Source organism: Brachyhypopomus gauderio, chromosome 7, assembly GCF_052324685.1.
Source record: "Brachyhypopomus gauderio isolate BG-103 chromosome 7, BGAUD_0.2, whole genome shotgun sequence".
In the NCBI taxonomy this organism is placed as follows: Eukaryota; Metazoa; Chordata; class Actinopteri; order Gymnotiformes; family Hypopomidae; genus Brachyhypopomus; species Brachyhypopomus gauderio.
The window spans coordinates 30,528,258-30,540,396 of record NC_135217.1 but is presented as its reverse complement, the minus strand read 5'-3'; the positions used below and the strand labels follow the sequence as shown (position 1 = coordinate 30,540,396).

General features: G+C 46.7%; 2 protein-coding genes across 8 annotated transcripts in view; both read left to right on the top strand.

Moving 5' to 3' along the window:
* Nucleotides 1-4,131, top strand: part of LOC143519561 (uncharacterized) — a 90,886-nt gene extending 86,755 nt beyond the window's left edge. Inside the window, exon 10 of one of the 3 annotated variants that reach the window (XM_077013145.1) lies at nucleotides 2,284-4,131. In XM_077013145.1, the coding sequence (XP_076869260.1) occupies nucleotides 2,284-2,469 (186 nt within the window). In that variant the 3' untranslated portion in view covers nucleotides 2,470-4,131. The remainder of the gene's footprint in view (nucleotides 1-2,283) is intronic. The other 2 variants (XM_077013144.1, XM_077013143.1) reach the window with 2 other exon arrangements.
* Nucleotides 4,132-6,502: 2,371 nt separating this feature from the next.
* On the top strand, nucleotides 6,503-11,877 carry LOC143519557 (GTPase IMAP family member 9). 5 transcript variants are annotated; one of them, XM_077013141.1, is made up of 4 exons: nucleotides 6,503-8,173; nucleotides 9,018-9,622; nucleotides 9,789-10,481; nucleotides 10,633-11,877. In XM_077013141.1, exons 3-4 carry the CDS (start codon nucleotides 9,824-9,826, stop codon nucleotides 10,818-10,820), a joined length of 846 nt encoding a protein of 281 aa, XP_076869256.1. In that variant the 5' UTR covers nucleotides 6,503-8,173; nucleotides 9,018-9,622; nucleotides 9,789-9,823; the 3' UTR covers nucleotides 10,821-11,877. The 5 variants fall into 5 exon arrangements, with proteins under 5 accessions (XP_076869256.1, XP_076869254.1, XP_076869255.1 ...); XM_077013139.1 differs by having other exon boundaries at nucleotides 6,503-9,193; nucleotides 9,556-9,622; XM_077013140.1 differs by having other exon boundaries at nucleotides 6,503-9,193.
* Nucleotides 11,878-12,139: the final 262 nt, after the last annotated feature.

Here is a 12,139-nt window from a genome sequence, read left to right as displayed (position 1 = left end):
TGTGTGAGTGTAACCCCATCAGTAGATTCTTATCAGACTTGATCAGTAACTGCAGGAGTGGGAACTGCAGATGGACACACACACACACACACACACACACACACACACACACACACACACACACACACAGTTCAGTAGATAAAGATGTATGCTCTGTAGAGCACAGTGTAAGATTAAAACACAAAACTCCAATGTGAGGCCTTAGATAATGTGATCAGATGTTTATCGCTGCAAAACTACCTCCCACTTCCACTCCTTCATACTGTCTGTGTTTCTCTTCATCTCACATGAACACACACACACACACACTTGCTACTGTATAACTCAGGAGAGTACCGACCAATTCATTTACCCAGCTAAATTAACACAGCTTTTGAATTAGAAATATTTTTTGGTGATTGGCTCTGAGAGTTTGTGTTTGTGTGTGTGTGTGTGTGTGTGTGTGTGTGTGTGTGTGTGTGTGTTAAAAAAATAATGAAGTAAACTAATTCTTTAAGAGCATGGAGTTGAGACATGTCTTCATTCTGTGGTCCAGTGCCACAAAAGAATTTCAGACCCCCATTGGACGACGTGCATTATGCTGGTGTAAATGAACACTGCTGTTTTAACTTTCCTTCAGTGTGTTTGTATGTGTGGACTGGCTGTGAGTGTGTGTGTGTGTGTGTGTGTGTGTGTGTGTGTGTGTGTGTGTGTGTGTGTGTGTGTGTAGGTCAGGTCTTTAGCCTGGGTTGGACTCTCACACTCTGGAGTTTTTCTCTTCGGTCAGTAAATGAGCTCCCTGGTGGCCCAGTAAAGCCTGTCACTTCTCACCGTTGCTTAGCGACTGTCCCCACAGTGCTAAGGTCCATATCACTTGCTCACCGCAGCCTGCGTGCGTGCGTGCGTCCTTTCTTACCCGGTTACTCCGAATGGTAGAGGAGGCTTCTGGCTTCTCTCCCACCACTCCCAAACACACCCAGCCCCTAATGTAAGCACTTCCAGCTTTAGTGAGAGACAGAGCATCGTGTGCCTGCGCCCGCCGACCCCCACCGGTCTCCACCCGTTCATCGGCCCAGCGTACTCACGCAGGCTTTGACCTCACAGACCTGAACGCGGTTAACTCCACCCGACTCGCTCTTTGCATAAAGTCACGCTTAGTCTGTAATGGCGTTTTTATGTCTGCTTGATGACTTATTCACTGCGGCCTGCTGACTGTAGGATAGAGCGTCTCACTAAACACATTTCAAGCCTTCTGTGTTTTTGCAGTTACTTATGTTTTTTGTTGTGCTTTCACATTTGTTTTTGAGTGTAAATATGCTGGGAATCATTATTTTAAGGTGATTAAGAAACCGGGTCTTGCTAGCTCAACGAGAAATTGAACTTTTTTTTTTAAATACAGACTAACGAGCAGGAGTGTAAGGTGATAAATTGTATTGTAGCCTCTGTGAGAATTGCTTTTTTATCACACACTTTTGGAGTGTATTTTACAGTGATAAGAGGAGACACTGGGGGAAATGAATTCTCACTCTCATCGACCCCCCCCCCCCCCCCCCCCCAACCTCTCTCACTGGTTCTCTCTTTCTCTTTCACCCCCTTTTCTCTCTCTCCCTCTTCCCCTCGCTTTCTCTCTCTCCCCCTCTAACAGTAAGGCCTAAGTCACTAGCTGTGTACTTCCCAGCTGATGCCGTATCTGATTCATTTGTGTGTGGAATGTAGCAGCTAATTTGTAGAATTTGTAGAAAGTCCTCTGCTCTACTGGCAGCTTGCACACACACACACACACACACACACAGAGAGAGAGAGAGAGAGAGAGAGAGAGAGAGAGAGAGAGAGAGAGAGAGAGAGAGAGAGAGAGAGAGAGAGAGAGAGAGAGAGAGAGAGAGAGAGAGAGAGAGAGAGAGAGAGGACAAGGGACAAAGGCAGAGAGGACAGAGGGAGAGAAATGATGATAATAAAGAGAGAGAGAGAGAGAGACGGAGAGAAAGAGGGATGGAGTGGCAGAGTGAGCAGGCTGGAGACGTGTCTGTGATGTGACCGACTCCCTTTCACCCTGCTGGAATACTGGGCATTAATTCAGAGCATACTTTCACACACAGGCACGTTAACCCAGTTCTTAACCGTGTGTGTGTGTGTGTGTGTGTGTGTGTGTGTGTGTGTGTGTGTGTGTGTGTGTGTGTGTGTGTGTGTGTGTGTGTGTGTGTGTGTGTGTGTGTGTGTGTGTGTGTGTGTGTGGTGTGTGTGTGTGTGTGTGTGTGTGTGTGTGTGTGTGTGTGTGTGTGTGTGTGGTGTGTGGGGGGGGTACAGCTGTATGTGAAGCTGTGCTGTGAGGACCCTCCCTTGTTGCAGCACACGGAGCAGCTGCTAGGAGAACTCGGGGGCGAGGACACCGTCGCCGATGACGACGACGCGGGAGGCGGACCCTCCCTGGACGACATCGCCGACGACTTCGTTCAGAGCAGCGACGAGGAGGAGGACACCATGGAGCACTGAACGATGCCCCCGCCTGCTTTTTTAGAAATGCACTCTTTGTTCTTCTCGAGTGCCCGTCGATCCCACCCGGAGGACTACAGGGACTCGGTGGACTCTGGGACCGCAACGGCACCGTGTCCCAAACGTCATTAGAGAACAGGCAGCAAAGTTTCACTGACATTATCCGCCTCAGTCCTCCCTCTCTGTCCCCCTTTCTCTCTCTCTCTCTCTCTCTCTCTCTCCTCCTCTCTCTCTCCCTCATTTGTACTAGTCCCCACTTTCTCCATGAGTTTGTTCCGTCTGCCACAGTGAGAGCCCTTTCATCGTCTGCGGTGGGGACGCGTGTCCCCTGCGACTCCGCGATGAAATCTGACAGCAGTCTGTTGCCAAAGAAACTCGTGTTTGTACGCCGTAGCCTTTCAGCTTTCTTGCCCAGGCCCCCCTTCCTGAATATCTTATCGTCCTAATATAAATAATACGATTGTTATGGGCTGTAGGCAATAAGAAGGAAATGCCATTAGGGATTAAAAATGGCCTTTAAGTCAAATGCCACCCGTATGTTGTTCTTTTATGCGGCGTGCACAAAGTTAATAACGAAAACAGCTTCATATGCTAATAACGTCTGCCATGCTAATATCTGGCCCTGCTGGGTCTTTGTTCCTGATGAGTCTTGGATAGAGCGCTAGAAACATTGAAGGTCTTGGGTAGGTGTGTACGGTGTGAATATCAGTGGTCCCAATTCCCAGTGCTGGGATCCATGGCCTTTCTCACGCTTAGGTTTTCTAATACGCCAGCACATTGGCAAATAACTGAGGTCTCCACGACCCCTTGGAGAAACGAAAAACTGCCCAGGGCAGAGATTTTCAAGCACTGGTCATAAGAAGAGTGACATTTACTTCACATGACAGTAATGAAGAACTCATAACGTTACACCCACTCTAACCCCACATCTAAACCTCCATCCCAATCAGCACTACCCTAAGAGACTTCACAACGGGAGGCTCGGGGCTTCATGCTCACGGAGGCCTGGCATCTGTCTCGGAGCACCGCTCAATCCAGACTCCTGCCTCCCTTACTCTTTATTCCCACGCCTGGCTCTGCTCGACCGCGGGGAGCTGAAACCAGCACGGAAAGATAATGGAGGAAGACTGTCAGGAGGCTTTTGGGCTCAGCAAACAGAGAAGTCCTGTAGAAAGTCAATTACAGTGGTATTATCATTCTTCCTCTCCAGGCTAAGCTTTCAAGAGCCCGCACCTCCTCTGGCCTTAACACAGTTATTGCACACCCCCGCCCCACCCCCGGATCACGGCTGCTGTCGGGGACTGACGGTATGATGAATGTGCCCTCTGCAGCTCTCGGAGCCCTTCCCTGTCCGGTGCTGTGCGCCGCAGGTCTTAAAGGGCCAGGCTGGTCCGTGGCCGGCAGCGTGCGGTAGCCGGAGTCGTAGGGTGTTGCCCGTGACCGCCGCCCGAGTTCATGTTCGGCGGCTCAGCCTCTATCGCTGCTTGATGAGAAACGGGAGCCGTGCGAACACGTGAGCGCGTGGCCGTGTGCGAGAGTGTGTTTTTGATAAGCAATTTAATAGACTTATCAAGGTCATGGCTCGGGGGCGGCGTGCTCTCCTAACTCGGCAGAGTATAAAAACCTTCCCATAAGACTAATGAGCGAGCCTTGCTCCCTTCTCATAACCAATCAAATGACCTTTTAGTGCATTTCCAGGCCGATAAGGTCAGGCTTGGGGAGGGGGGGGGGGTATGGAACGGGGGCTAAATAAAGCAGACAAGTGCTGGGCAGCTGGGAATAACAGCAGAGCTGACGGCAGGTGGCTGGATGAAGGTCTAACTGTAGGGATGGAGATGTCATTGTCACCCTGTGTCAGGGGTGACCTCCTGTTCGAGACTTTGAGACAGACAATTAGGAGAACCGCATTAATGACCGGGAGAACATCCGAAGTGGACGTTATCTGGGTTATTTTTAAACCTGAGCAGCGGCGTGTGAAGCCTCACTGATTGGCCACGTTATTAGAGACACCTGGTCTTTCGCGATTGGAGCTTCTCTATATGGAAATTTGAACAAGTGACCCTGGAGTGAAGCGTAAAGTCAGGATGTGCAGGTTTTCCCATGTTTCCTGCTTTGTGTCAGTCCACATAAACGTGAGAAAATAGAGCAACCTGAGCACCTTTGAACGAGGCACGGTCATCAGCGCTCGGCTAGCCGGGGGCGCTTTCTGGCGCGGCGGTATTGAGCGAGCGCTGGGATCAAGGGAAAAGATTCAGTGAAATGGGATTGCGGGGGACGTAAACAACTCCTCGTGGGAAGGGATCAGAGGAGGATGTCGAGATTCACTCTGACAAACAGGCGGCGCACAGCCGGGCAAACCGCAGTTGAACGCAGCGCCGGCGTGCAGCTGACGCGCCCAAACGCACAACGCTTTTTTTGCGCTTTTTCCGTAGCGCGGCCGAAAGAGTTCATACATCGGATCTCTGAACATCGGAAAACACGGCCTGCTCGGGCGAAGCCAACTCTGTTGCACCACGTTGACGGGAGGGTCAGAATTTGGCACGGGCGGCATTAATCGAGGAGCCCTTCCTGTCACGTATGAACAGCTCAGGCTGGTGGAGGTGGAGTAATGGTGTGGGGAATGTCTTCTTGGCACACCCCGTGTCCTCTGATACCTGAGGACAGATGCTTGGACAGTAGGGCTTACCAAACCATCATGGCTGTCTAAGTTAGTTTCTTCATGGCAGCTATTTAGCCTGTGACAGAAGGGTACACCCTGCCTCAAGGGTCATATAGTCATGGATTGGTTCCAGTAGCATGAGATCTCCTTGCTTCCCTGGCTTTCACAGTCTCCAAATCTTAATCCTATAGATCATATCTGGGACGAGGTAGAACAGGCTGTTCTAAGCATATCTTTGCCTCCATCTAATGTGTGGCAACTGCAAGAAGCAGCCCTGTCTGCATGGGCCAAGATTCCTGCAGAACGATTTCAACACCTGGCGAAATCTATGCCACGCTAAATCACCGTGGCTCTGAGATCCAAAGAAGATCCAGTACTACGTGTGCTTTAATAATAGTGTCTAATAAACCGGCCAAGCAGCGTATAGCAATAATGCATTTAACATCACATTAGCTGCTAAAGTTATAAACGTCAGTCAACCCAAAAATTGCATGGACACAAACACCAAAGGCCTCAAAATGGGGCGAGCACAGATTTAAGTTGTGCGTCTTCACTGGCAGCCGAGTTAGAGAGGAGGAGCACAACGCTGCTTTATAGCATTAGATGAAAATATGAACACGATCTTTCTGCTATTTTGACTTTCAGTACTTCGAAATGACATTAGATGCAAATAGCCATCATGATGGTGCGCTGTTTTCCGCAGCTCTGGAAAACAAAAAATGATCATTGTTATCAAGGAAAAGCCGCAATGAGATTTAATTAGCAAAGCTTCCTGTCCTTGGTGGTGGCGACGACAATGGTTTGTGTTTCGCTCTTGGATGGCGCAATTGGAGTAATATGAAAGAAAGCGTTTGTGTGGGAGCGATGTCTAATTATACAGTCTAATGAGTGTCAAACCTTCTCGGTCCCCGGCTTTGTTTGTCTAAGCGGGGGTTCTTTTGAATGTTGATACATCTTTTTGCTTTGTTTCATCAAAAACAGACAGATATAATAGTACTTTGTTGTTGTTTTTTTTTTTTACTGTTTTTAATTCTTACATCATTGATTCATCATCTTCACTTTTTCATTCTAATGTACGGCTGCAGGTTTCAAAAGACGGGCGAGGCAGTGGGCCCGGGTTTGGTTTCCAGCCCACTAATGTAATTAACAGTCAAGGCTTTCTTGTTGGAATGGAATCCACCTCTAATCTGATCTGCAGCAAATGATCTTGCCGGAGCTACAGCTGGTCGTGAACGGGTAGGGGGCGGGGCGGGTGGGGAAGGTGGGGGTGTGGAGTGGGGAGGAGGAGGAGGAGGATGGGGGGGGTGGAGGAGGATGGGGGGTGGAGGAGGATGGGGGGTGGAGGAGGATGGGGGGTGGAGGAGGATGGGCTTGGTTGTGTGTGAAAACTTTCCGACTTCAAGAACCAACTTTGGTTTGCAGGAGCCTCGGCAATCTTCTCCGCAAGACGAAAGCACGTTTCAACCGTGCGTTCATGCTTTTTCCTGGCTAACAACGAAGTCAGTGCAGTGAATTGAAAATCTCTTCCCCCATCCCTTTGAAGAATTCGCAGTCAGCCGTAGGAGAAAATGGGCTTCAAACAGTAAAGATGCGGCCATCTAAACGAGCCTCCAGGTTTCTGCTGGCTCCCGAACGGTGGAGCGACATTTTCCACTGACTGTTCAGAAAGGTCCAGTTTACAGTAAACAGATGGTGCTTGCTTGCGTCCTATTAAAACCCCCAAATGTCCTTGTCTTGTGCTGTTATACCAGCTGTAAGTCTTGGCACTCACAGGGTCAAACGAGCCCCATAAACAGCAACAGTAACATGTGTGACCGCTGTGACTAGAGGCTTAATGTGTTCCAACAGAGCAGAACCTCCCAATTATCTGATAGGGCGCCTGTGTAAACATTGAGCCGGGGTAGAGGATCTCCTGGTGATAAGATCAGATGCTAATCTCCTCCTTGTGTTCTTAACCTTCACTTTTCATGTTTTACACACAGCAATACTGCAGTGAGAGATTTGGGTAACTCACAGATAATGCCATAAGACTGGAACGCCACTAACAGTCTGTTCACAACAAACACAAACCTCACAAAAAAACATAACGCGCTGTGAAAGAACACCGAATCCTATAAACTGTTCATGAAGTTCCACATAAAGTCAAAGTCTTTTTTTCTTTCCAACTCTCAAAGTTCTGTCTTTCAGTTATTATTCTGGCATTTCACCAGATCCAGTGATTGTTTATTGGAAATAAACTGGAGTCTGTACTTGTCAGGAAATTAACATTTCAAGTCCTAAACATTTGGACTGAAAGAAGTAAAAGCACTTTGAGGAAGACCAGGCCAGTGGTGAATGGGCAATATAGAACCGAAAGGAACCAATTGGGTTTCAGTGCACTTTTGCTTGTATTTTGCTTTTTACCACACGTGTAGTAACAAATCAACAGTTATGGTCAGAGTCTACACAGTGTTCATGATGCCCAGGGGCTGACTTTAATCTCCTGAGAGGAGCGTCAGGAGCTGCTGGAGAGCCACGTGCTGGTACGGTCCTCTGTGGCCAGTGCTTACCGGGCTTCAGATTCAGTCACTGCAGCTCTAGCACAATATTTACACAAAATACACAAGATTGAAAAAAAACTTGCTGTGTACTGGAAACAGGATGTGCTTTGACCTGCCGTGACCTTGGCCACGGTGAACTGATTGCACCTGGAGGTCAGGTGATGGCGTGCTTCTTAATCAGCACGTACGTACACAGTCACGTCTCGCACACAACCAACCCAACCAGTTCTAATAGCTTCACATCCATACGCTGGACAATAGCAGCACAAGGGTACAGTAGCTTCTTTCGTACTTTTCAGGAGTTTACTGGTCGCAAATTAAAAGTGAAAAAAAAAATGTTTGCATGCAAACATCCCACGAAGCCTGTGTGGCTCAGAATGCCGGACGTCAGAAGTGTATGAGGTGAGTTTAGCACATTTGTGAGGACTTGATGGACCTGGCTAAACGAAGATTTCCCTCAACATCTGCAGAACAATGGCTTCATGTGGTTCAAGTTCTCAGTTTGGTAAGTCCCCAAGTCCCAAGAATCTATTAACCGTGTGTGTGTGTGTGTGTGTGTGTGTGTGTGTGTGTACTACCAGTCAAATGGTTGGACACCTCTGACTAAATGCATGTTCTTAATAGTAAAAAAAAGCCATACAATGGATAATAATTAAATTTGCTTACAAGACAAATGTTATTTGGATAAAGTGTTATATGAATTAATACTTAACACACAAACGCACACAATTATTCCCTCAGTTTTATTTCAGAACTACAAGTGTGTCGCCATCATGATTGTGCACACCTACATTTTCTGAATGTTACAGGTTCAGTAATCAGGAACTGTACAGGCCTTTACATGACTTCAGCACATCTATAGTCACAGGACATCAGTAGTCTCTCGCTGCACTGGGGTGGTTAGGGTCCACTCATCGTCCAGTCTCTTCCACAGTTGTGTGACTGTTGTGGGTTTCTTGGCCATAACGGTCACCAAGGATTTTCCAGAGGTTTTCTGTTGGGTTTTGATCAGGACTCTGGGCTTTACTTATTTTGCAGTGTGACAGGAGGTATTGCTGATAGAGTGATAAATGCAAGGAAAGAACCACGTGGTGTTGTAGAAGGTTCTGATACTCTCTTGAATTCACTCTGTCATGTAGCTGTATGAGAGGTCCAAGTGCTCCCAAGGTCCAAAAACATTCCCAAACCCACGACACTTCCTCTACACACCTTATGTTCAGTCTTTCCCCTGTTTGTCGACTGATATAATGTAATATAAAAAAATGTAACTTGCATTCATCACTAAAATGAACTCTGGACCACTTCTCATATTCTCTCTCTTCTCTCATTTGTCTGTCGTGGGTGACCAGCCTTCTTGGGGGACTTTGTGAGTCTGTGATGTAAAGATGCAATATTCTAGAAATCACAAACTTGGAACGACCAGCTTGTCTTGTTATGGCTGATAGTTTCAGCCCTTTGGTCTTCATCTGAACAACCTGCTGCCGGAGAGTTTCAGTCACTTTGGACGTCTCACCATTTTTACGAAGTCAGTGAAAACTGCAAAGTTAGGCTGCCAGTTAAAGAGGGTTTGTCAGATAATTAAGGAAATTGGAACCATTTGCCAGAATAACACCAGTAACTTGCAGTGTACTCTCATTTTGATCAGTGTTCCTTTTCAATTATATACTTTTTAATGCTGGGCTTTAAAATATATACAATTTATGAAATAAGCTTAAAATACTGCTATTACACTCCTGTTAGGATAATTTCGCATAGGACTACACAATGATCTTGACATTTAGGAAATTGTTTTTAGTTCTTTAATTTTATCTCCAGTGAATACATATGCAAATATATACCTTTTTGTGTGTGTGTGTGTGTGTGTGTGTGTGTGTGTGTGTAAAACAGTTATTCAAGCTGTAACACTAACACTGTCTCTGATAAGGGAATGCATACAGAGGGGACAAAATAAGCAGTTAAGCACTTCATTTACAAACATGGCAGTGAAGCTTTTGACTGTTACCATTTCTTCCTGACCTGAGAGTCACTTTTATTATTATTATTATTATTATTATTATTATTATTATTATTATAATTATTATGCACTATTATTGACTTGATGTGAATGTCCGCTCTTCTAGGCTTGCAGTTTATCTCTGAATTCAGAATTGTGCTCATGGGGAACCGAGGAGCTGGAAAAACATCTCTTGCAAACACGATTCTTCGAAGACCGTCCACGTTCCCCGAGAGAACTGGCCAGTGCGTGAAGATCCGTGGGGTGGCAGCTGGGCGGCTGGTCACCGTGGTGGACACGCCGGGCTGGTGGAAGAACTTTCCCATTAGCGAGACTCCTGAGGTCCTTAAGCAGGAGCTGGTGCTGAGCGTGACACATTGTCAACCCGGGCCGCACGCCGTCCTCCTGGTCGTCCGCCTGGACAGCGCGTACAAGGACAGGGCCAGAAGGGCGGCGCAAGAACACCTGGAACTTCTCGGCAAAGACGTCTGGCTGCACGCAGTGGTGGTGTTCACCTACAGCGACGGGATGCAGGACCGAGCCGTGGAGCGGCACCTGGGAGGAGAAGGGGAGGCCCTCCTGCAGGGGCTTGTGGACAGGTGTGGGAGCAGGTGTCATGTCCTCAGCATTGACCACCACAGCGCATCAGGTGTCACGGCCTTGCTGGAGGCCATCGAGGAGATGGTGTCAAGTAATGGAGGCTTCTTCTACGAAGCAAACCCAGGCCGTCTGCACGAGGTCACACGGGCGAGGAGGGTGGCAGAGGAGAGCGCAACCAAGAGGAAGATGATGGTACAAGAACAAAGAGGAATCCAGAAAGGTGAAAAGGTCCACAAGAGTGAATATTTATAAGGAGGCTCAAAACATCTCCTACTAGAGAACATAATATATCAAAAATTTACTGGTCCTTTTTTTGTCTGTATTTTTTTTATTTTTTTATTTTTTGTCTGTATTTTTGTTTTATATTCCAGGTCATGACTGCACCTTGCCTAGTGTATCGATGGTTCTGGTAGGCTATCGGAGAGCGGGAAAGACTTCAGTTCGGAACGCTGTTTTTGGAAGAGGTAGCTCCGGCGATAAAAGAACCTCCCAGTGCGTGAGGACGCAGGGAGAGGTGGCGGACATTCACATCACTGTCCAATGGGCGTTTGGGATTTGAAGGATGAGCTGGAGGTTGGAGGACGAACAGAGCAGTGAGGGAGGCAAGCAGAAGAGAAAAGAAACTGCTTCCACAGATAATGATGTGTCTGCCACCGAACACACCGTTTTCTGAGAGGTCTCAAGCATGGATACAGTCACAATAACATTTAATTATACATTTACATGAGCAGATGGAAACCAACGTTCCAGCATTACTTCAGCAAATTTGATTTTCCTGGTAACTATTTTCCTGGATGTGTAATGTGCATGAAATATAGATACTAACTTATAAATGGAATCCTTCACACTAAATCTAGTACGCAAATGCCATCTCATTATAGTGTTTCTGTATTGAGCAAATGTTACTTTCTCTTTAGAATTGTTGTTGGATTTATTCTCTTTATCGGCACATAAGCATTGTTTCTGTTCTCTTGCATGAGAAAATTCACATAGCTTAATGTCCTTAAGGGATACAAAAGGTTTTCAGAGTAAGTGGGGAGTGGTGATAAATAAAAATGAAAGACAAACAAGATCTGAAACTTTTTTTCCTTCACTTATCTCAAGGATAGTGTGACAGCTCATTTTGTCAAATAAACGTTTGGCAAACAGCAAGTGAGACTGATGGACTCGTGTGTCTGGAGTGGAGCCAGGCATCTCATCTCATGTGGTTTGATATGTTCATTACAATAAACCAGTCTGGCTTCTCCATTATGGCCTCTCATAACCCATATTCTCCACAAGGAGAGCAGAAGTTGCGAGAAGTTCCCACCTCTTAATTAGGAAAACCTGACCTTTGAACTTTTTAGGGGCCGTTTAGAAGCCGGTTTAGCTCTCCTGCGGATGAGTGGGAGTCGGCCGTCACAATCAAGGCACCGAGGTTTCCAGCAGTGATTAGTGGTCTTGTAAATTGCTAATTAAAAGAATCAGCTTTTTATGTCTTTATTTACAACCTGAATACTGATTTCCTTACCCATCCACCATTCACATCCTGATTCAGTCCAGCCAGCCCAATGTGAACCGGCAATGCTGGTCCATTCCTTCCACGTCTCTCCGGTCAGAGGTCTCATTGTGCTACATTATGGCCTGCAAGTTGAATGCTCTTTTAACACAATCAATAAAATCTAAATATAACTGAAATCGAATCACAATTATGTACAGCAGATTGTTTTTTTTTCCCCTCTCCAAGAACCTGATTTTAAAGTAATGAGCAATGTTGGACGAGAAAACGGGCGTATAGAGAGGTTGAGGAGCAAAATAAATTATCAAAGTATCTTGAAAATATGAAGCCTGTAGCCTCAGCTGCAGCACCCACCTTCACGCAGTGTTTCCAGAAATTAA